This window comes from Dasypus novemcinctus, chromosome 2, assembly GCF_030445035.2.
Source record: "Dasypus novemcinctus isolate mDasNov1 chromosome 2, mDasNov1.1.hap2, whole genome shotgun sequence".
In the NCBI taxonomy this organism is placed as follows: Eukaryota; Metazoa; Chordata; class Mammalia; order Cingulata; family Dasypodidae; genus Dasypus; species Dasypus novemcinctus.
In genome coordinates, this window is record NC_080674.1 from 182,772,939 (window position 1) to 182,797,560 (window position 24,622).

Consider the following 24,622-nt stretch of genomic DNA (forward strand, 5'->3'; position numbering starts at 1 on the left):
ACAGAGAAGAAAATCAAAACCACAAGCAATCCCAGAGATTACCACCTTCAGCACTCTGAAGCAGCTTCTCCTAGTGTTTCACAATATGGGTGTACCCAAATTTGCTTGGCAATCCAGCCAATGACACCCCAGGGGGACTTATGCCAGTGACCTCGCTGTCCCTCAGTTTCCTCATTTGTACAATACAGATGTTACCAGCTCCCGCCTTGCGGAGCTGCTGTGAGCCTTCAGAGTTCATATATGAAAGGTGTTGAGAACAGGGCTGGGCTCAGAGTAAGTACAAGGCAAATGTTTGTTCATTATCATGATCTCTCTCCCAACAAATATATTCTTCCATACTTACAGTACGTCACAGATAGCCCTTTGGGTGACAAAGCACTGTTCAACATCCTCTTTTTTTTCAGGAGATACCGGGGATTGAACTTGGGGCCTCTTACGTGGGAAGAAGCAGGCGCTCAACCACTGGCTACACCCACTCCCCTCAATGTCATTTCCAATCGCTGCCAACTCTTCCACTGGGTGGCGAGACCATCGTCGATTTGACCCTTTTGCCCTATTTTCTGGCCACTTAGCAGAGTCCACCACCTGATTTACATGTTTCCAAAGTGGTCTCCCGAAGGCTGAGCCAATCTCCACCCACCCTGGCTGCGCCCCCTGCCCTCACCAACACCAGCCATCGATTCAGAGGTGCAGCTGGGCTCGGGCCAGTCCTGGCTGTGTGACTTCGGGCACTGGCCTCCCGAGAAGGCGAGTGTGAAGATGCCTCATGTCCCACTTGTGAAAGGTAATATTCCCCCCCCCCCCGATCTGCAGACAAGGAAACCAAGGCTCAGAGGGGGGACTGTGTGGGATTTGGGGAATGAGTAGAATCACCAAGTCAGGAGCTCCAGGACAAGGGAGGTGGGGGTGCTACGTGGGTCTCCTTCGGGTGCGTGTTGCAGGCCCCAGAGCAGACATTCGCAGGGTCAGGTCCACGGGCCCAGGGCAGAGACCGCACCACGCCTGGAGTCCCAGCTCCCCCCTCAGGGAGGCACACGGTTCACCCCTCCTCGGCCCAGAGAAGGGCTTCCCGTCACCTCGAGTGAGGGAGGAGAGGTGAGGGGGCTCAAGGGAGCAGGAGCTTGACCCTCGAGCCTGCGGCCCCACGACCTGTCACCAGAGCCCACCAGGGAGCAACATGGAGACAGAAGCATCTCAGGGCTGAGCGGGGAGGCGTGCCTGCTTGACGGGGTCCCGCCTCGGCAGGACCCCCACCACCGAGGGCCAAGCAATGGGCCTGGGCGCCCAGACAAGAAAGGCTAGAGCTTTCCAGGAAGGAGAGCACAGGGGAGCCAGGCACCAGCCTTGGCGTCTTCTCCAAGGGCATGGGTGCAGCAATTCCAGTTGCATGGGGCACCCACGGCTGCCCTTGACTCTGACCTTGAGCAGGCTCAAAGCTGAGGCCTTACATATGCAAGTTCAACTTGCTCCTGCCCCTCTGCAAGGGCAGCGAATATCTCGAAAGCTGGGATGGAGCCCTCCTCCTCCTCATCAAATGCTGTTTACTTCCTAACACCAGACAGCAATAGCTTCCAGGCTGACCCCCACGCAGATGACCCCCAGGAGCATCCTCAGGTGTAATCAGCAGGCGAGGGGGGAGCCAGGACCCCAGGGGAATCTGCCTCGACCAGTCCTCAGGAAGCCAGAGGATCTAGTCAACCATCGAAACACGAACAACCCCCAGCTCCCATCGAGTCCCAGCGACGGCTCACTTCCTCCCCGCAGGCAGGTTAAGGGGCTTCTACGGTTCAATCCTCACGTAAGGCTCTGAGATATGGACTGTTTTGATCCTGGTTTTGTAGCTTAAGAAACAGGCTTAGGGAGGTGAGGCGACTTGCCCAAGGCCGGGCAGCAGGGAGGAGGGGAGGCTGGGAGAAAGCGCAGAGCCGGTCCCAGAGCCTGCACGGTCCCAGGGCCTGCACCAGCACAGCTGGGCCCTCTGAGGGACAGGGAGGAAGCCGGGTGTGCCCTGCACTCCCTTGTTTGTTCGTTTGTTCGTTCACTCATTCACTCACTCGGCAGGTATCATCTTAGCATCTAGCGTGGGCAGCAGCAGGCCCTAACTCCAGGTGCTGGGGACACAAGAGATGGCTGACACGCTGCCCTCAGGGACAGGGAAGACAGAGGAAACAAGGAGACAGGTAGGAGAATCCCGCTGGTGACAAGAGCTCGGAAGGAAATCGACAGGGAGCGCTGCCGCGCCAAGCAGGGGTGGTCAGGCAGGCCTCAAGGCAGAGGGGATAACTGAGCCGAGAGCAGAGGACGAGCAGCCCACGGTGCAGTCAGAGGAAGAGGGCGCGACGGGGGCAGAGGTCCTGGGGGGAAAGGGCTGTGCGCCCCTGGATTTCTCTGTGGTGCCACCTTCCCCACGCGCGACAGGCTTGCTCCTTAGCCACCACTGCCCTGCCCGCCCTTCCCCAACTCCCCCTCCCGCAAAGCCTAAAGCCTCAACTCTGGCTCTGGTATCGCCTGTTGGTCAGAAAAAATAAGTAAGCTGTAGGGGAAGGAAGAGAAGAGTAACGCAACCAAGGGGAAAGCAGAGAGAAAGGGGAAGAGAGAAAAGAGCGAGTGAAGGCAAGTAGGGGTGAGTACGGGGGAGGGAGGAGGAGGGGGAAGGAGGCGGCTCGGGGTCTGTTCCTCCTTGCACCTTGCGCCCCAGGACTCTGCGGTGCCAGGAGCCCCACCCCCACCAGGGCCCCGGGAGTACCCGGCTCCCGCCTGACACCGGCCCCTCTCCCCCGCCACTTCCTCTGCTGGCCCTGCCTGGCCCCGTCACCACTTCCTCTGCACAAGAGGCCACCATTGCCTCCCCCAGGCTCACACCCGCTCAGGCAGGCCTGGGTAGGAGAGTCAGTTCTTGGAGACAGCCAGGCCAAGCCTGCAGGGAGATGCTACTCTACTCGAAAGGACCCACACCCTCCCAAGCCCCTGCGTCTTTCCCTCCATCCAGTGCCGTGGATAAAGGCACAGAGCCCTGGGATCAAGTTCCACCCTGCCATGGACAAGCTGTGTGTCCTGGAGCAAGTCCCTGCACCTCTCTGGGCCCCTGCTTCCTCAGATGTGGAGCAGAGATACCAACCCCTGTCCTTCATGGGACAGCAGAAGGATAAATACCAGGGAGATCATAACTGAGCAAAAGTCAATCCCCACGCTCATTTATCTTGTTTACCTGGGAACCCCACAGTGCCTGGCATACAGTAGGTGCTCAGGAATTATCCTAGTGACTAACATTTATCTGAGCTCTTCCAGTATACTGGACCAAGCACCTTGCGTGGGTTATCTCATTTCAACCACCAACAGCCCTGTGAGGCAGTACCATCACTAAAGCCATTTTTCAGCTAAAGAAACTGAGGCACAAACAAAGTCATCTTCCCAGGATCACTCTCCCTGCATGAGAGCCAGGCTGGAACTCCAGGAACTCGGCTGGGACCCGCGTCGTCTCCGATCCCTGGCACACGCGCGCCCCCTTCGGTGTCTCCTCTCCGCCCTCCTCCCCCTCCTGACTCCCACCCACACCTTAGCATCTCCAGGCCTCCCACCCTCACGGACGACACGTCCTTCTGGGGCCCGCCTGCCACCCGGCATCTGTCCTCCCACGTCGCCTGCCCCGGTCACCAGGGCATGGCCACTCTGACCTGGGTTTGAGTCACGGGCTGCCTTGACCCTGGATGGCCAGGAAGCTGGCTTGGGCATCCCGCAGCTGTGCGGCCTTGGGCAAACTGCTCCCCTCCTGGTCACAGCCTCGCCCTCCCCCTCCAAGCATGCCCCCTCTCTCACAGGACAGGAGGCTGACCGGGCCAGGCCCTGGGGGTTTGGGGCCGGCAGGACGTGAGCTGAGGTCAGAATGCAGCTAGTCCAGATGTGCCGTGAGTGCAAAACACATACCAGACTTCCAAGGCATACCGTGGAGGAGAAGGGCAGCAACGATCACATGAACTCGACACAGACTACATGCTAAAGTGACGTTTTGGATATAATGGATTAATTTAGATCTACTAGTAAGGCTTGTTTCTACTGCTTAGCGTCTCCTTTTTTGTTTGTTTTTTAATAAGACTACTAGAAATGTTAAAATCCTCTGTGTGGGCTCAAATCACATTTCTGCAGGCAGTGGTGCCAGCTTACCTGGCTAGGCTGTTATGTGAAATCACCGAATTTTAAAATAGTGAAAAATCACAAGTCAAATTTGGCTCAGCCACGCGGGAGCCCCACAAACCTGTCCGCGGTTCACGGCTCAGGGCCAGGAGCGCACCACTTCACCGTCTCTGTCCAGCCTCTCTCCCGGCCGGGACTCCCCTCTCTCCACCATCCCAGGACCTGTCCGGCCAGGCAGAAGCCTTCTCCTCTCTCTGTCCAGGCACCCTCTGTTTGTACCACTACAGATCTCTCCGCCTGGGCCACGCTTTCCTCTCTCCTCCCCTGTGGAAGCAGCAGGGGAGGACGCTGGCGTGTCCTGAGCACCTACTATGGACCATCTGCTAGGCCTTTTGGGCGAACTGCTCGTCTAATTCTCACAAAGCTCTGTGGGCTGAGCATGATCATCAGCCCAATCGTACACATGGGGAAACGGAGGCGCAGAGACAACCAGGATTCGAACTCTGGTCTGCCTGGCTGCCAGGCCCAAGTCTTTCATCACACGCCCAGAGCCTTGACACGCAGTAGGTAAACACACTGTTTGCTGAACCGAATCAAGGCCGGGTTCAGCTGTGTGAGGTGATTCTCAACCTGAGGGTGATTTTGCCCCCAGGGGACATCTGGCAGTGTCTGGAGATATTTTTGGTTGTCACAACTGGAGGGGGGGGGGTGGCTGCTCTTGGCATCGGCGCAGAGAGGCCAGGCTGAGAAGCCCTGGCAGGAGGGATTAGCCACACACGCTCAAGTGTTTCTGGCTCGAGTGTTTATGCCTCGTCCGGTGTTTTAAGTCATGGCAATTGGCCAGGAAGTCTCCTGTTCGTTACGTTACCAGAAGCATCAGTAATAATCAGCACTTCTCATTTCCTGAGCACTTCCTGGGTGGGGATCAGATGCTAAAGGTATCACCTCCTATCACCTCCATTTCACAGACAAGAGACTGAGGTTCCAAGAGGCCACCTGCTTGGAGCTGAATGGGCCAGGCCAGGACTGGGACCCAGAGCCTACGGACCCCAAAATCTCTTCCCTCAACCTGTCTGGTCCACCGCCCTCAGCAGCAGCTGCGCCCAGGAGCTACGACCTTGGGCTGTTCTGGGGGGGCTGGGGGCTGGCAGCCCCTGGGGATTCCCCTCTACTCTGGGCATCCTCAAGAGGCCAGAGGGACCCCAGAGGTCCTGGCTGCGGGTGGGGGCTGCGGTGGGGGTGGTTTCTGAGCTCACTTCACCTGGTTTCTCTGGGGCCAGCCAGAAAACGTCTCAGTGGGCAAGGGCTAAATCAGCCGGTCAGCAGGGCAGGGCCAGGGGACCTCCCCGGGAGGGCGCATTTCACCCTCATTTAGGAATCAAGTCAGGAATCCACTCACAATAGCAGGGGCTTCGGTTTAAAAATACTTAGAGGAGCGGAAACAAGGTTACTGCCTGGGGGCAGAGCTCTTTCCGGAGGAGGAGGGGACAGCACCAGGATCGAGGAAGCGGAAACCCAGGCTTTAAGAAGCTAAGGCCCGAGAAGGGGTGAGAGGCGCCCTCCCCAGGGAGGTCCCGGGAGGGGGCGGGAAGGCGCACACCTCGCTCAACCTCTGCTTTGTCCCAACAAGTCAGCTCCAGGCAGCGGGGGCAGGACGGGGCCACTGAAGGATGGGGTCACCGTCGCTCCAGGGGGCAAGGCCAGCACAGGCGGGAGGACAGCGACGTCTGGGAGGCCAAGAGGCCTGCCGCAGGGACCCGCCCAATCGCCCTCAAGGATGCAAGCCCTCGGGCCGGGTCACTCCCTTCTGGGGGTCTGGCCTAAAAGACAGTCCAAATTAGGGAAAGAACTTTCCGAGCAGCGCCGCTCCTGAGGGTACAGTCGGCTCTGCCACAGCGCTGACGTCAAAAGCGCAGCTTCTGTTCCTGCTCCATCGACAGGTCAGGGCACGAGCTGGTCATCACCCTAGTTTCCCGTGTGCTCCCGCGCAAACTGCGTGGAAACGGGCGGTGAAGGCGGGAACTGCACCCAGCCGCGAGGCACGGGCCAGATGCACACGGCACGCCCTCAGACGCCCCGACCTACCCAGGGTGCAATGGCACAAGGCTTGCACCCACTCTCAGCCCACCCTCCTCCCCGCGCTTCACAACTGCAGTCCTGCCAGGCGCCCTGCCCACGAGCACACCGAGGGCTTTTTCACAGGTGTCTGTTATTGCAGTGTTTGTGCACTGCTTATTTGTTTAACATGCTAAAATGTACTGCTGTTTTTATTAGGTGATCTTTTTTCTTTTTAATGTGTCACTGATGTTTCGGGTGTTGTGCCCCATCTTCCCCATAAGCCCTCTGGTGCCTACTGCACGATTTTGCACAGCACGGTGATTCTGAGAAATGCTTATGTCACATTATAGCAGAAATGACTTACATAGCCATAAGAGTAGGATGGGGGGAGGCTAGGAATTGAGACATCCCAGAAGGTATGTGTGAAGTATTGAGAATAATATAGTAAACGGCCTTAGAAATGGAAGGTGGCAAAAAGATGTAGAGATATATGCTTACAACTCCATTTTTTTAAAAATTTGCCAAACCATCCATATAGCTCTGAAGGAAATATACCAAAATGTCAATTGGTGGGAGTTACAGTATTTTTTTTTCTTTGTATTCTTTTTTTTTTTTCTTTTTCTTTTTCTTTTGGTATACTTCCCATTTTAAACTAGTGAAAAGATTATTATTGTTTTGTTTTGTTGTTTAGGAGGTACTGGGGATTGAACCTGGGACCTTGTACAAGAGAGGCAGGTGCTCCAACACTAAGCTACACCCACACCGAGGAGATGTTTTTAAACTGGCAAAACAATAAACTTTTTATACTTTAAAGACAACATAAGATCAAAACCAAAGCAATATTCAAGAAGCAAAAAATAATCACAGGCTGCTGACCCACATCTTCATTTCTGCACAGAAATGTCGGTGTTTGGCACGAGAGCACCTGTTTCGCCCTGCTGCTCTGACAGCATACACGCCCTGCTGAAGACAGCTTTTCCCATTCAACAGTCTATCAGCCCCTATTTTACCTCATCTTCAGAATAAAGGTGATTTTGAATGACAAAAATCCTGAAACCATGTAATTTGTGAGCCTTACTTTGTATCTAGAAATAGACTGTAATGATTGTCTTTTTTAACAATGTGGAATCAATCGAGTAGGGACTGGGTGAGAGCGAGCTTGACTGTGCACAAAATCAATGGCATCCACCTCTTTTTCTCCTCGGCAGACTGATAAAGGCCTATCCAGGAGAAGGAGGGAAAGTCTCCACCTCTATATCTTTAGAATGCTAATGTTGAAGCTTTGAATAAGAGTCTCAAAAGAAAACCTGGAACTGCTGAGTCACCTCCTGACAGGCTGGCTTCCCCTTCACCACCTAGATTGCCCAAAGAAAACTTGCAAATTCTAGAAAAGGAGAGAAGATGGTGCGGCCACCACTTCCCCAGCTCAGAGCTAGCTGCTTCCCCAGGCGCCATGTCAAAATGGAAGCTCTGGTCGCAGCAGTAAAACCGAGATGGAACTTCCGGCCTGTGCTGCCACAGACACCATGCCCAGGAACCACGATGGGGGCACGTGTCACGGTCCCTGGTTAGAGGCTCTTTAGTAAAAGCAGTGCCAGCTTCAGCTTCAGAGAGAAGGGCACAGTAAGCAGCACTTCTCCAGGACTGGAAGCCGAGATGACGGGGTCTTTCATCCAGGATGGGGCTTCCTTGGACACTGAGGAAAAAGTGTTCAACTGAAGCCCAGAGCCTTTGGCTCTAGTTCCTTCCCTTCTCTGGGCCCCAGGGTCCTCACACATAAGAGGTCAGCTAGACGACAGCAGTACACACTAAGGCCAGGCAGGTAACAGAATAAATCGCCCAGGCTTATCAAGAGTCGCACAGCTCTCTTGGCCTAGCTTTGCTCGTCTCGATTAGGAGTAAAGCCTGGGTTTGGAGGTGGAGGGAGGGCACTATGACAGCTTCGAGAACTGGACTCAAATTTAAAAGGGCCCATATGTTATGGAGAACCAGGAGGAGACAAAAGATGTTGCAAATCACCCGAGCTCCTTTGTAAGAAACTCCAAGAATTGCAGGGGATTTTAACAGAGCAAAAGCAGACGGAAATGACAACTGAAACGGGGGGGGGGGGGGGGGGGGGGGGGGGGCGTGAATCTCTTACAAGTGCAAAAGCAAAGTTCTGCATTAAGATTTGAAAGAAAATGAAACACTGGAAGCCAGGATAAAGTGGGGGAAGGGGACTAGATGGGTACAGAGAGGCCTTAATGGGGAAAAAGAAAACACCAGTGAGAGGCAACAGCATGCACTAAACACACCAACTGCAGCATCTGGAGAAGGCAGAGGATGCAGTGAGCTGAGCAAAGGTCCAGCTGCCGTCAATGGTCGGAGCACACGGGACGGGCTCTGTCCCTGGCAGGCAAGGACGCAGGGCAGGGTGTCCAGGGGGAGTGGAGAGGCGGTGGACTGGTTCTTCGTGACATCAGTAGAAAGGTGCAGCTAGGAAAAGGGTAAAGCATGTACAGGGTAGAGTGTGCTGGTTGCCCTCAAAATCATGCAGAGCCCCCAGGAAAAGGAGGGCAGCAAATCAAGACAGCCCGAAGGCCACAACGCTGAGGCCTGCCTCTCCATCCACAGGACCTTTGCTCCTGTGGGGGTTCCACCCTGGAACAGGAAGTGTTAGCTCAGAGGGGAGGGGGTGAAGTAACAAAAGCAGCGCGGGACCAGGCCAAGTGGCCTCAAAACTGCCCCCACCCTAAGCCTCTAGAGCAGGGCTTCTCAAACTTTGATGTGTTTAGGAATCAGTTAAAATGCAGATTCTAATTCAGTAGGTCTGGGTGGGGCCTGGGATTCTGCATTTTTAACAATCTCCCAGATAACGCTGATGATAACGCAGATGATCCTGGTCCAGGAACCATAGTCCAAGAAACCACACTACAGACCCCTCTCAAGTCAAAGAGCCTAAGCCCTGGCCCTGTGGGCTTGAAGAGGGGTTCTCTGTGGTCCAGCTTCCTGAAAGAGTAATCATGGGGGCAGAGTGGCCTTCAGGTTTCAGGAGCCCCAAGGAGGTGATGACTGGCTCAGGAAGGAGGCACGCTCCAGGAGGTACACACCAGTTTAGCATGCGGAATTCTCCCACTAAAAGACTTTCCTTGGGGAAAGGAGATCCCAGAAAGAGTGGAGTCAAGCTGTTGGTGCATGAGTCCCCAACACAACTCAGCAACACAAAATTGACTCGCAGGAGCAGAAACCAGGCAACGTCCGGTGGCAATCCTGTCTAGATTTAATCAGCTCTGCCCCACCCACCCCTTCACAAAAGCTCCGGACTCGCGTTGCTCTAGGGGAGAGGTGACTGCAGACTGGGAGACTCCCCAACTATGACTCAGACACAGAATCAAGTCTGCTCCCCGCAGCTCAACATTCCGGAGGCCCGGACCTGCCCGAAATCGCAGCCCCAGGCCACCTTTTCCAGCCTTTTTCATTCTACAGGTCACACCTTGTCCTGTCTCCGGCCCTCCCCCGCGCAGCCGAGCTTCTCCGACCCCATCACCCCGCCATTCCCCCATCATCCGTGTGGTCTCACTTATTAGTATGTCTCTTATCAGTTGTAGTGCGAGTGCTTCCGGCGACCCTTCCCCCCCCCCCCCCCGGGTGCTGGGGTCCCAGGAGCATCCCTTTGTCTCCCCCTGCGGCGCCGAGTGCAGTGCCTGGAGCACAGGAAGTACTCAGATACTGAGCTCCACCGCCACAGCCAAGCCCAGAGGGGGCGCGCAGGGACTCAGACGGGCTGAGTGACGTTGCCCCAAGAACAAGGGTCACCGGAACGGGGTCCTGGGACCCCAGGCTCAGGGCTGGCGCTTCCCCCTGTGCCCCCGGAGCCGTGGCCGGAGCTGACCAGAGCAGGCGCCCCTTCCTTGCGGAGCCGCTCTCGGCGCCCCGGGCGCTCGCCCACCCGCCTCCAGCGCCCTCACCTTGTAAACCTTGCCGAAGGCGCCGTCGCCCAACTCGCCCACGATCTCCCACACCTCGTTGGGGTCCAGGTCCCGGCGGACGTGCTCATATTCGCGGGACTTTCTCTTCTCGAAGGTGGACAGGCGGAGGATGCGGCGGAAATTGGCAAAAGCCATGGCCGGGGGCGCGCGAGCCGCGGCGCGCCGTGGAGCCGGCTGCGGCGGTGGCTCCGGCGGCCGCGAGGAGGAGGGCCTGGAGGACGCCGCGGCGCTCGGGGGCTCTCCCCAGACCCGCCCTTCCCCGCAGCCCGACCCCGGTCAAGTGCGCCCTGGGCTGCGCCGCGGCGGGAGCACCCGGAACCGCGCAGGCGGCCCAGGTCCCCGCCCCCGCTCGGCTCGGTGTCGGGGGCCGCCGACGGAGTGCCGAGCCCGCTCGCACCGCGCCCCCGGCCCAACCCGCGAGCCCCGGGACGCGTTCCGGGCGCCCGCCCACCGGCCCCCGGCTCCACCTGCAGCTCCCCGGCAGCGCCCCGGGACCCCCTAATTGGCCGCGGGAGCTCCCCGGCCCCGCCCGTCGCCGCGGGGCACTCTGGAAACTGTAGTCTCCGCGCGCCTCGCGCCCGCGAGCCTGACGCTGGGATTTAGAGAAGCTTGGGGACCCCTCGGCGGGACCGTCCAGATGTGGGAGGCCAGCCACGCCGCGCCGCGCCCCAGGGCTCCCAGAACTTTGGTGGGCGCGAGGAGAGCGAATTGGAATCTCGAGAGCGCCCGCTGATGGGTGACAGTGACAAGACGGCGAACCCGCGTTAGCTCATTGAATCTGCCCCGCAACTACCACGCGAGGTGCTCTGCTCGCCCCCACTTTTCCAGTGAGGATGCCGAGGCCGGGCGGCCCGAGGCACTTTCCTCGGGGCACACGTCCTGGCGGCGGGTCCGACGTGGGTTCCGCGGCGTGGTGCTGCCTCCTAGCGCGCGAAATGCAGCGCTGTTGCCGCCGCCGCCAGCCCTTCAGAGGCCGGGGCTTCCCGGCTGATTTCCTGCTTCCCAGGGGATCCCCCCACGCGATCCACAAGCCTGTCGGGAGAAAGAGCTGCTTTGGCACTTATTTATATCATGCTTTGTGAAAGAGTTTCAGGCACGTGCATATTGAGTAAAAACATTATTCCCAATTTCTCCCCCCTTTTTTTAATTAGAGAAGGATTACAGTAAAATCATGCAGACAATACAGAGTTCCGATATTCCCCCCACACACACATACACAGAGCTTTCCCTGTTAACACTTTTGCTTCAGTGTGGTACTTTTGAATTAGATGAAAATATTTTCAATGAAATACCAGCAAGATGACACCGGAGGTACATAAATCATTTTTGGCCATTTTAATAGCTTTTTTCAAAAGAACAAATTAGACTTTATTAATTCTACCTATTACATGTTTATTTTCCATTGCATTAATGTATCTCTTGGCTTTGTTACTCCCTCCTACTTTTGGGGGGATTTGTTTTGCTATTTTTCTTAATTTCTTAGATGGGTACATAACTAATTTCAGCTTTTATCTTTCTAATATATTTGGTACATAACTAATTTCAGCTTTTATCTTTCTAATATATTTAGGACTATCCCTTTAAATATTGCTTTAGCTGCCTTCCTTTTTTTTTTTTTAAGATTTATTTATTTTATCTCTCCCCTCCCCTGCCCCACCTCACCCCAGTTGTCTGTTCTCTGTGTCTATTTGCTGCGTATTCTTTGTCCACTTCTGTTGTAGTCAGCACGGGAATCTGTGTTTCTTTTTGTTGTGTCATCTTGGTGTGTCAGCTCTCCAAGTGTGGGGCGCCATTCCTGGGCAGGCTGCACTTTCTTTCACGCTGGGCGGCTCTCCTCACGGGGCGCACTCATTGCACGCGGGGCTCCCCTACGCGGGGGACACCCCTGCGTGGCAGGGCACTCCTTGCGCGCATCAGCACTACGCATGGCCAGCTCCACACGGGTCAAGGAGGCCCCGGGTTTGAACCATGGACCTCCCATGTGGTAGATGGATGCCCTAACCACTGGGCCAAGTCTGCTTCCCTGCAGTCCATTTTGATACATAGTATTTTATTATTTAGTTTGAACTCTTTTCTTATTTCCATGTTTTCCTCTTTTATCCACGAGTTATATAGAAGTATAGTTCCTAAATGTCAAAACATGAGACTTTCTAATTATCTTTTTTTGGGGGGAGAGGTGGTCAGGAGTGAACCCAGGACCTCATACATGGGAAGCAGGCGCTCAACCACTTGAGCTACATCCGTTCCCTCTAATTATCTTCCGTGACTGATTTCTAGTTAAATATATTGTGGCCAGAGAATGTGTACTATACAATAGTAGTGTTTTGACATTTGTCACACTTGCTTTCTGTGTTAGTACAGGTAAATTTCTGTATATGACCCATAAATTATTGAAAATAGTGTTTATATTCTGCAGTTGTTGCATGAAGTTATATATATATATATATATATATATATCTGTTGGGTCAATTGTTTATCTTATTGTGTAAATATCCTAAATCCTTATTGGTTTTTCTCTGCTTACTGTATCAGTTATTGAGCAATGACTTTCTTTTATCTTGTTCCATTCTTTTACTTTTAACATTTCTCTCTTTTGGGTCTTAGATGTATTTTTTTTAAACACATAGTTAATATGTTTTTCATTCATTCCATAATCTTTGCTTTTAATTGGAGTCATACATTTACTATAATTGCAAACATATATGGGTTAAATATTCCATTTTATCTTTTGCTTTCTATTTTTTTAAATTCTTTTTTAAAAGTTAATAGATCACACAAAATTCTTTCTATTGGTTACATCTTTTCTTCTTAAAGATTTATTTATTTATGTATTTTTCTCCCCTCCTTCCGGTAGTCTGCTGTCTGTGTCCATTCGCTGTGTGTTCTTCTGTGACTGCTTCTATCCTTATCAGCAGCACCAGGAATCCGTGTTTCTTTTTTTGTTACATCATCTTGTGTCTGCTTTCCATGTGTGCGGCTCCATTCCTGGGCAGGCTGCACTTTCTTTCGCGCTGAGCGGCTCCCCTTATGGGGCACACTCCTTGCGCGTGGGGCTCCCCTATTCGGGGTCACCCCTGGGTGGCAGGACACTCCTTGCGCACATCAGCACTGCACATGGGCCAGCTCCACATAGGTCAAGGAGGCCCGGGGTTTGAACTGCGGACCTCCCATGTGGTAAGCAGATACTCTATCCATTGGGCCAAGTCCACTTCCCACATCTTTTCTTTTTTACTTGCCTCTTTTGGATTGTTATTGCTATTGTTGTTATTCTTCTACTGAATTTGGAATTTCATATTCTATTTCTATTCTTTTAGTCATTATTCCAAAAAATATAATCTTTAAATTATCAAAATTTAAGTTTATGCTTTTTCCTTCTAGACAAGAGGAACTTAGAACTTTATCTCATCCTCCCACTCCCACCTGACATCATAGTTGTATGCATTTAAATTTTCTCTCTTTTTAAGAACTCTGTATAACATTATTGTTATTATTGTTTTACCCCATCGATGTTTATTTGGATTTATCCACATATTTTTACTAATTTTTGCTCTTTATTTCCTTGTTGCATCTTGGATTTTCTCTCTGGGATCTTTCTCTGAATACTAGAAGTTCCTCCTTTGGAATTCTGCAGAGGAACCCTGTTGGTGATAACTCTTAGTTATTATTTTTAAATTTTGGACTTAAAATATCTTTATTTAATCCTAACTTTTCTTTTCACTATAGAAAACTTCAAGCATATGTAAAATAGTGTACTCATTACTTAGTTTCTATAATAATCACTCATGACAAATTCTGCTTTCTGTACACTGTCACCCACAAGCCTGGATTATTTTGAAGCAAATTCCAGATATCATTTCATATTTTAAAAAGCAACCATATCCACCATCACACCTAAAATTACATCCAAACAGTCAGTATTCCTACCCCTCCATTTTCTTATGCTTTTTTGCAAGTTGTTTGCTGTCATGGGCTTTTTATTTTTGTAAGTTAATATTTTTCAGTTATATTTTCACACACCCAAATGACATATAACACAGCCACAGCCCTGTTTAAAATACAATCTAACTTCAGAATAATAAGGGTTCGATAAAATACATTATAAGACATTCATGAACTAAAAAAAAAAAAGCTACAAATCAATCTGTATATCTTCATGCCAAACTATATCCTATGACAATGAGCGTTATAGCTATACACTAAAGTAACAGTTACCTTTGGTGAGAATAGAGGTATTTTTCTTTACCAGTCTTTTTGTTTGATGTGCTGTTGTCATACAAATAAGTATGATTGCTTGCATAAGAAAATAAAATCACTATAATTTTTTAACACAAAAACGTTTTATTTTTTGATGAAAACATTTTCTAAAAATGGGTTTGTCTTCTTTGGTTCCAAATATGAATGTATAGTAATCTCATTATCTGCTTTCATGGACTTTTGAAAACACAGTCTAGGGGAGCAGATGTGGCTCAAGCAATTGAGTGTTACCTTCCCACTTTTGAGATCCTGGGTTCAATCCAGGGCCCAGGTACCTCAAAAAAAAAAAAATTAGGATCCAAATTAAGTCTGTACACAGCCATTGGCTTTTTCCTTCAGAGGCCCCCACAGTCTGGGTTTTCTGATTGTATCACTATGGTATCATTTACCATGTACCTCTCCTGTCCTTTGTATTTCCTTGATTTACATTCTCTATAAATTGACCAAATTTAGGATGGATTTTCCTCATTCCTTTTTTAAAAATTGAGATGGAATTCACATAACGTAAAGTTAACCATTTTAAAGTACATTTCAGCAGCATTTAGTCCATTTACAATGTGTGCAACTACAACATTTCATCACCCCACTGGGAGCCCCATACCCATTCAACAGTCACCCCCACACCACCCTCTCCCTAGTCCTGGGAAACCACTCATCTGCTTTCTTTCTCTATGGGTTTACCTATTCTGGATATTTCATATAAATGGATCAGATAACGTGTGACTCCTGTGTCTGACTTAGTGTGATGTTTTCAAAGTCCATCCATGGTGTAGTATATATCAGGTTTTCATTCCTTTCCATGTCTCCATGTCTATAACGTATTTTGTTTACCCATCCATCTTTTTAAAATTCAAACTTTATTTCAAATTCAAGAGATAAATTAACATAGAAAGGACAGCTCAAAAAGTTATGGAAGCATTACTCCAAAAAAGTTCTGTCCAGGCATCCATTCATCTTTTGATGAACACTTGGATTATTTCCACCTTTTGACTATTGTGAATAGTGCTGCTATGAACATTCATGTATAAGTATTGTTTTAATACCTGTTTTCAATTGTGTAGGGTATATGCAACCTAGGACTGGAATTGCTGGGTCATATGGTAATTCTACATTTAACTTTTTGAGAAATGTCTCAATTATCTTGAAAGATATTTTTCTGAGTATGTAATTCTAGCTTGGTTGGATTTTGTAAAATATTCATTGAGATATTATTCCACTGTATTTCCATGTTATAGAGATGTTAGGCATTAACTTAACCATCATTCCTTTGAGATAATCTTTCTATCTTCTCTGGCTGCTTTTAAATCTTTTCTTTGTCTTTGGTAGGTTACAGTTTCACTTTGATGTGTACAGGTTTTATTTCTCCTTATTTAAATTACATACGAGTTCAGGCTTCTGAAAGGCAATATAGCATAGTGATTTAATACAGCAACAGCAGTGGTTGTTGCCAAATTATGTAGGTTCACATCCTGACTCTACCACTAACTGACTTTTTAATTTTGGGAGACTCACTTTCCAAACCTGAGCCTCAGTTTCCTAATCTGTAAAATAGGCATAATAGTCTCTACCTTGGGGAAGCAGATTTGGCTCAACTGATAGAGCGCCCTCCTACCCTATGGGAGGTCCAGGGTTCAAACCCAGGGCTTCCTGACCCATGTAGTGAGCTGGCCCACATGCAGTGCTGATGGCACAAGGAGTGCCGTGCCATGCAGGGGTGTCCCCCGTGTAGGGGAGCCCCACGCACAAGGAACGTGCCCCAAAAGGAGAGCCGCCCCGCGCTAAAAAGTTCAGCCTGCCCAGGAGTGGTGCCACACACATGGAGAGCTGACGCACCAAGATGACGCAACAAAAAGAGACACAGATTCCTGGTGCCACTGACAAGAATACAAGCGGACACAGAAGAACACACACAGCGAATGGACACAGAGCTCAGACAACTGGGGGGGGGGGAGGGAAGGGGAGAGAAATAAATAAAACATAAATCTTTTTAAAAAATTGTCTACCTTGTAGGGTTGTTGTGAGGATTGAATGAGTTAATATGTTGAGGCATTTAGAATTGTGCCTGGGACATACCTTTATAACTGTTCCATTGTTGATAATGATAACGATGGTGATGAATGCAATCTGTGGATGGGTGTCTTTCATTGACTTTGGAAAATTCTCAACTATTATACCTTCACATTTTACTCTTCTCCCATTAATTTTTTCTTCTCTATCTAGATCTCTAATTAGATATATTAGATATTCTCACTCTATCCTTCATGCTTCTTTCCCTCATAAATTTTCTCTTATATTGCATTTTAGTTTCCTCTGATCTCTCTATTAGTTCATCCATTCTTTGTCTATTCCTTTGTTAAACCCATCCACTCAGTTTTTCATTTCAATTACTGCATTCTTCATTTCTACAAATGAAATTTTGATCTCTTTGGTCATTTTTCAAATCTTTTAAATTTTTGTAGATTCCTATTCTTTACAGCCATTTTAAAGTGTATCTTTTTACTTTAAAAATAGTAAGCATAATTATTTCATAATCATAGTTGAGTAATTCAAATATCTAAAGGTTTTACAGTTCTGGTTCTGCTGTCTGCTGAATCTGTTGCTTCTTGCTCATCGTGCATCATTTCCTTGGAAAATCATTTCTGGGTTTTTACTGAGACCTAAGCTAAAAATTGCAATCCTATAGAAAGGATATGTGTTTGCTTTGCTAGGTGCCTGGGGATCCTACCAGTTCAAATCCACTTTCATTTATATTCAGGGCTTGAGGCTTCTTGGACCATTCACGTGACGTGAATTGGGGTTGCCTACATGAACTAGGGCTAGTTTGGTCATAACTTCCCAGGGATTGTTTTCCCCTTGCTGTTCTGCTCAGTGCCATGGCAAGTTTTCTCAGTCTCTTAGGAAATTGATTCTTGTAGTGTAACTTTTGGTTGATCCTTACACTGAGAGTGTAGCCCTTTGGTGTCTAGCTCTTTAAGTGCTGGGTGTTCTCCCCACTTTGGGGGCCATAGGCTTACTTTTGCTCCCCATGCAATGACAACCAAAGTTGCTTCTCTGGGTTCCTGCCTGATTCTTTCTTCAGCTCTTCAATGTTGTGGATGATCTTATCCTTAGAATTGTTGGTTGTTTAATGAGAAAATTTATCTACACAACCTAGCTCATCATATTAATGAAATCAGGATTACTTTGAAACAGAACTTCTTAGAAACCATCTGTTCCTTGATAGTTTGGAGAAACTTCCTCATAAAACCATCTGAGCCAGCATATGTTCTTAGTGTTAGGTCACTGATGACCTTTTTTGCTCCCCGCTCTGTGCTTATTGGCTAATTCAGGTGTTGCTGTTTTTTAAAAAATTATTCTTAAGCCAATTTTCCTAGAAAAAAAAATTCTATTCATCTAGATGTATGCTGTCCAGTATGGTAGCCACTAGCCACAGGTGGCTGTCAAGCTCTTGAAATGTGTCTGGTCTGATCTGAGATGTGCCTCAATTGTAAAATACACACTGGATTTCAGAGTTAGTACAAAAAATGTAAAATATATCATTAAAATATTGATTAAAATTGAAGTGATAATATTTTGGATATGCTGGATTAAAAATATATGATTAATTTCACTTCTTTTTACATTTTATTTTAAAATAACTTCAAGCTTACAGGACAGTTGCAAAAATAATAGAAACCCAATACAGAGAACTACAACATACATTCCCCTCTCAAATATCCAGATCCACTAATTTTAATATTTTGCCACTTTTGCCATATCTACTATCTCTATCTATCTATCTGTCTATCTATCTATCTATGTAATATCTATCTCTTCTGAACATTTGAGAGCAGGTTGCACACATCATACTTCTTGAACACAAAACTTCTATATGCATTTCCTAAGAACAAGGTATTCATTTATGTAATTACTTCAAGTGAAGATAACAAGTTCAAGAAATTTAATGATACAGAGCATACATTCCTGTTTTTTGTTTTTTTAGAATAATGCAATATACTTGGTTTATTTTAAGAAGGCAGGAATAGATAACAAAAGAACAGTTAGGATAATTAGAAGACATATAGCAAGTTAGAGAACTTAATATAACCATATCAGTCATTACATTAAATACTAATGGCTAAGCACTTAAAAGAGATTAAATTAAGAGATTGCCAGGGAAGCAGATGTGGCTCAAGCAATTGGGCTCCCGCCTGCCACATGGAAGGTCTGTGGTTCAGTTCCCAGTGCCTCCTAAAGATGATGGTGAGCTGGGGTGACGGTCAGGCACGGCAAGCTGACACAGCAAGATGATGTAACAAGAGACACAACAAAGCGGGCAGTGGAGGTGGCTAAAGTGATTAGGTGCCTCCTTTCCACATCAGAGGTGCCAGGTTCTGTTCCCAGTGCCTCCTAAAGAAACAAAGAAGACGAACGGACACAGCAAGTGCAAACAACGAGAGGGTGGGGAGAAAGAAATTAAATAAACCTTAAAAAAAAAAAAGATTGCCAGAAAAGATGAAAAAGAAAACAACCAAGGCCCAACTCTGTGCTATTTATCAGAGACCCACAGAAAGATTGAGAGTGAAAATCAAGGTGGCTTCCAGGTGATGCTTTCTCCCAGGTCTGGCCTTCTGGGCGGCTGCCAACGCTCCTGGGTCCTCGGCCTTGCCGTCGCGTGGCAATGCTCCTGGCGGCCTCCCCTGGCCCCCCCTTCTCCTCCAGGGTCCACTGACGTTCGGCCTCAGGCTGCTTCCTCCAGCCTCCTCTGTCTCTCTCTCTCTCTGACCTTCCCTACGAGGCTTTCTGTCACAGGCTTGACACCCTTCCTGACCTGGCCACACCTTAGCTGAAGTTGCCTCATCAGAAGGTCCCATTTGCCAGAGTTCATACCCACAAGTGTGGACCAATTCTAAGACCACGTTTTTTCTGGGGTGCATTGCTCCCAAGCAGACATCGAGCCAAGCAGTCTTCCCGGGGATAAAGAGAGGCATTTCATAAAGGTGAAACGGCAGAGGCTGCGGGAGGACACGGCCATCCTAAGTGAGAGGCCGTGGGAGGGGATGTCTGGGTGCAGCCTGCCGCCTTTCCCCGAGGCCCACAAATACTGCGCTTGGGAAGAGGGGGCCTGGAAGACAACACACCCAGCAGATGGGAAATGGCGCCATGTTCCTTCCTCTACTCTCCAGGGCTTATGTAAATGCTCCCTGGAGACAGCCCGGCTAAAGCCGGTCCACCTCATGGCATCGGCTCCCACCACCACCCCAGGTGGTGGCACGGGAGCGGTGTGCCTAGGCCAGCTCTCCCTGCACCAGCGGTGTTCCAGGACCTCTGGCCATGGGCACGTGGCATCCTCTAGGGAAGCTGGCCTCATTCTGTCCCTTCCCTCTGTGAGTGGATATCTGTCCCTCAGAGACAGTCAGCCAGGCAGTTCCCGGGTACTCTGACACCTGCGCTGAGTGGGTCGGCGCCTCGCAGGCCTGTCCTTCTGGCTGTCAGCTCGGCATAGTAAGCAGCGTGCTGACAATTCAACAGACTGACATATGCAATGAAGAATAAAAATTCCTAGAACTGAAAGTAGAAATAGATAAATATCAGGAACATGTTAAGTATAAAATCAAACTTACTCATATTTCAGTTTCATTTCTGAATTTTAAAATATTCCCTGTTTTGGGAAAAATATTAAAAATGCTGTACCGTCTCCACTCCTCCTAAATTATCTCCTTGGTTCTGGAAAAGCTTTGTTTAGGTAGCTATATTCCAAATTATATTTGCTTTTGTCATAGTATAGAAGAATACAGTTTCTTCAGTAAAAATGGAATAAACCAATGTCTAAAAAACGTATTGGAGAAACAAGTGGGGCAAGTTGTACAGTAGAAAATGCTTTGATTTGAGAAAAATGGTATTTATGTAAGTACTGTATACGCTTTCTTTTTGTGTGTGTGTGTGTATGTTTTCTATGTACATTTATTGTCTGTCTATAAAACATCCGAGAGATGGAAACCGAATGTAACAATAGTCACCCTGGTTGGGTATTGGAAGGGGAACTTGCACCTTGCTATTTCTGTGCTTCTACACTGTTGGATTTGCTTCTCGCAGGTGGAACCCTTCTCAGCCCAACACTGGCTCAGCCGCTCCCGGCCACACTGTGTCCTACGTGGTAGGCAGTGTGTGATGGTGACGGAGACGGGCTTGACCAGGGCGCTCTCGGCAAAGTTCTGAATCTCCGTGGGCACAGTGGCGCTGAAGAGCAGGGTCAGCCGCTGGCCTCTGGAATAAGAAAAGACGGTGCGGACGTCACCCTGGGAGCCCGCGTGCATGGCGCGGCCTCGCACAGGGCCGGGGAGCGGCGGACGTCCAGGCTGACCGTCCTCCTCTGCGGCAGGTGCACGAGGCGCCCGGGGTGGCCGCTGTGGCAGGCGCGCCACGCTGGACAGTCTGCATCTGTGCTTGGCAGGCGCGCCCCGAGGCAGAGAGCGAGCCAGCGTGGTCGAGCTGTCCTCCCGCGGCAGGCGGCAGGGGCGCTCCAGGATGCTGGGGGTCTGCTGGCCAGCTCCCGCCAGGGGCAGATGAGGCGTCCGTAGGGTCCCCGCCTTGGGCAAAGGGCAGCCCCTTCTCTTGCTCCGGGCGGAACATGAGGACGGGCAAGGTGAACGCCAGCGTCTTGCCCGACCCAGTGAAGGCGAGCACGTCGGGGCCGGGCAGCCTGGAGGGATGCCCTGGAGCTGAGCGGGCGTCGGCGGCTGGGTGCCTTTCTCCTGCAGTCTCTGAGGATGTCTGCAGGGAATGCCACTTCCCTGAAGCTTTCGATGGGTGGTGGGATACCCTCTCCCTCCACCAGGATTTGGTACGTCTCCCCGACACACTCGTGCTGCTCTTCATGCATGATCAGGACACAGAGGGGTGGGGGCGTCCAGCTGGCCTGGCGGGGTCATCCTGTGTGATTCCTCGGCCACCTCAATCACCCACGTCGAGGCTCAGCCCTTGGCCACACTCTAGAATCTTTTCTTCCTTTAACTGCTTCTCCTTGGTGGCCTCTGCAGGTGCTGGTGCTGACCCAGGAGGCTGAGGCTGGGCTGAGGGCCCAGGGGGACCACATCCCCATCGGCCTGGGCGGCCCTGCCGCTCTCCTGCTCGTTATTTGCAGATCCCTTACGCAGCCGCTGGAGCAGCAGCTGTTGGCGCTGCCAGAAAGGTACAGAGGCACGTAGTCCTATCATCCCCACTCTCCTCCTCGGAGCGACTTGCTCGGGCAGTCCCCTTGTCTGTGCGACCCACTGTCCCTTGGGCTCCCACTCCTCCATCCTTTGCTACTTGCCTGGGAGCCAGGTGACAACCCCCGGGCTCTACTCTGCGTGAGATCCAGGCAGATATGAAGAAGCAGATGGCGGCACCTATGTAAAAGCCTCCGGGAAACGGATGTGGCTCAAGCAACTGAGCTCCCACCTACCACACAGGAGGTCCTGTGTTTCTCCCGGTGCCTCCCGGAGAAGACGAGCAAGAGAGCGAGCTGGCACAACGGGTAGACGCAGTGAGCTGATGCAACCCGAAGACACAAAGAGGAAAGACAATGAGAGACACAACAAACTAGGAAGCTGAGGTGGCTCAAGGTGTCCCAGATTCAGAGACAAGCAGACACAGAGAGCATACAGCAAGTGGACACAGCTAGCACAAGCAACTGGGGTGGGGGAATAAATAAATAAAGTAAATCTTAAAACAAAACAAAACAAAAACCTCCAAATACCAGATTGCACAGGGGGATAAACTTTCTCCTGAGCAGCCCTCTGAAGACACCAAAGCACCCATTCTTTTTTTTTTTAAAGATTTATTTATCTATTTATTTCTCCCTGCCTCCCTTCCCCCACCATTGTCTGCTTTCTGTGTCCATTTGCTGTGTGTTCTTCGGTGTCTGCTTGTCTTCTCTTTAGACAGCACCAGGAACTGATCCTGGGACCTTCCAGAGTGGGAGAGAGGGGCTCCATGTCTTGCACCACCTCCTCTCCCTGGTCTGCTGTGTCTTATTGTCTCTTCTCTGTGTCTCTTTTTGTCGTATCATCTTGCTGCACCAGCTCTCCACTCGGGCCAGCTTGCCACGTGGGCCAGCATTCCTGCATGGGCCACCTTGCCTTAACTAGAAGGCCCCAGGAATCGAAACCTGGACCTCCCATATGGTAGACGGCAGCCCAATAGTTTGAGCCAACATCCGCTTCTCTTACATTCATTATTCTAATTTTTTCTTATGGCCCAATTAAGTCTTTTTGAGTCTTGTCTTTTCCAATCTTGGATCCCATCCAGTATGATGTTTTGCATTTAATTGTGATTTATCCTTTTTAAAAATTGTAGAAATATATACAAGACATAAATCTTCCATCCCCACCCTTTCCAAGCATGTCATTCAGTGGGGTTAGTCACATTCAGAATGCTGTAGTACTGTCACCACTGTCCATTACTAGAACGTTCCCTTTACTTCAAACAGAAACCCTACACTCATTTTGCATTAATACCCCATTGCCACTGCCTGCACCCCTGGTAACCTCTATCCCACCTTCTGTTTCTATGAGTTTGTGTATTCTCTGGTATTTTCTTTGTGGTTATCATAGGGCTTAAATGTAACATCCTAAATCAATAATAATCTCATTTGCTTTGATACTAAGTTATCAAAATTATACAAAAACTATGTCTCTATAATCCTCCATCCTCCTACCTTTATGTAGATCTTATGACAAATTACATATTTATATACTATGAGTCCAAAACCATTAATTTATCATCACTTTTTATATATTTGCCTTTTTCATCCTGTAGGAAGTAAAAAGTGGAGTTACAAATGAAAACTACAATAGTCTGGTATTTCATTACCCATGTCCTTTTCTTTACTGGAGATCTTTGTTTCTTCATGTGGCTTCTATCTCTTTTCTATCGTCCTTTCCTTTCAACCTGCAGAACTCCCTTTAGCATTTCTTATAGGACTGGTCTAGTGGTAACAAAGTCTCCTAACTTTTGTCTATCTGAGAAGGTCTTAATCACTCCCTCATTTTTTAAAGACAGTTTTGTGAAATACAGAATTTTTGGTTGGCAATTTTTTGCTTTCAGGACGTTAAATATGTCTTCCCATTACCTTCTTGTCTCTGTGGCTTCTGATGAGAAATTAGTACTTAATCTTATTGAAGCTCCTTTGCTTCTCTCTTGTAGCTTCCAGAATTCTCTATTTTTGGCATTTAACTATTTGTTTATAGCATGGTGTGGTGGGTCTGTTTGGGTTTATCCTGCTTCGAGTTTGCTGAGTAACTTGGATGTATATATTCATGTCTTAGGTTAAATTTGGGAAGTTTTCAGTCATTATTTCTTTGAATATTCTCTCTGCCCCTTCCCTCCCTCTCTGTCCCTTCCCCCCTCCCCTTCTCTGCTTCCATCCTTCCCTCCTTCCCTCTCTCTTCCTTCTTCTGGAACTTCCACAATGAGCATATTGGTACACTTGATCCTGTCCCACAGATTCCTCAGGTTCTGCTTACTTATCTTCATTCTTTCCTCTTTCCACAACTAAGACTGTATGATTTCAGTCACCTTATGTTCAAGTTCACTGATTCTTTCAGGCCGCATTGGCTGAGACATGCAAGCTCCCACTGTGTGCATGAGGGTTTTTCTTCTTTCTCCAGAACTGGGACCAGGGATCTATACTTGGAGCCTGGGTCAACTCCACATTGGTGAGGGGTGGTGGAGGGGTCAGCCAGGATGCCACAAGATTCTACCACTTTTAAATAACTTCTTTCGTGATTCAGCCCTCGCCTTGTATCTGCAGTCCTTTAACTCATTTCCAGAGTTTTGAGAGAGAGATCTCTGCCAATTCTTGCTGATTGTTTAAAGCTTCTGTGGGGGGACAGAGCCCTGAAACATCTCATTCCACCATTTTGATCAGGGTGGAGATCTTTTTACTTAAAACATGTGGCTAAGGAAATTTAAAATTACATATGTAGTATATGGGGCCCCTGTATTTTAGGCATGAATTTTCTGTAAACCCACAACTTCCGTAATAAAAAAAATTACATATGTGGCTCACATTTTTAGCTCACAATTATACAGCTTTTGGACAGCTAGTTTTGATTTGCAAATTTTTTGGTATAGAGTTGTCCATAGTGTTCTAATGCTTATTTTAAGCTCTTCCATATCAATAGTTGTTTCCTTTCTCATTCCTAATTTTCAAAATCACTTTTTCTCCTCATCACACTTGCCAAAAA

The 24,622-nt window shown here is 49.1% G+C and overlaps 1 protein-coding gene and 1 pseudogene across 1 annotated transcript in view; both read right to left on the reverse strand.

Annotated features, from left to right (window-relative positions):
- The window catches only part of STK10 (serine/threonine kinase 10), a 126,301-nt gene extending 115,795 nt beyond the window's left edge, over positions 1-10,506 (reverse strand). The window contains exon 1 of the mRNA XM_004464768.5: positions 10,137-10,506. Coding sequence (XP_004464825.2) covers positions 10,137-10,292 — 156 coding nt within the window. The 5' untranslated portion in view covers positions 10,293-10,506. The remainder of the gene's footprint in view (positions 1-10,136) is intronic.
- Positions 10,507-10,946: 440 nt separating this feature from the next.
- LOC101429226 (probable ATP-dependent RNA helicase DDX41 pseudogene) lies at positions 10,947-23,987 on the reverse strand (annotated as a pseudogene).
- Between the last annotated feature and the right edge of the window lie 635 nt (positions 23,988-24,622).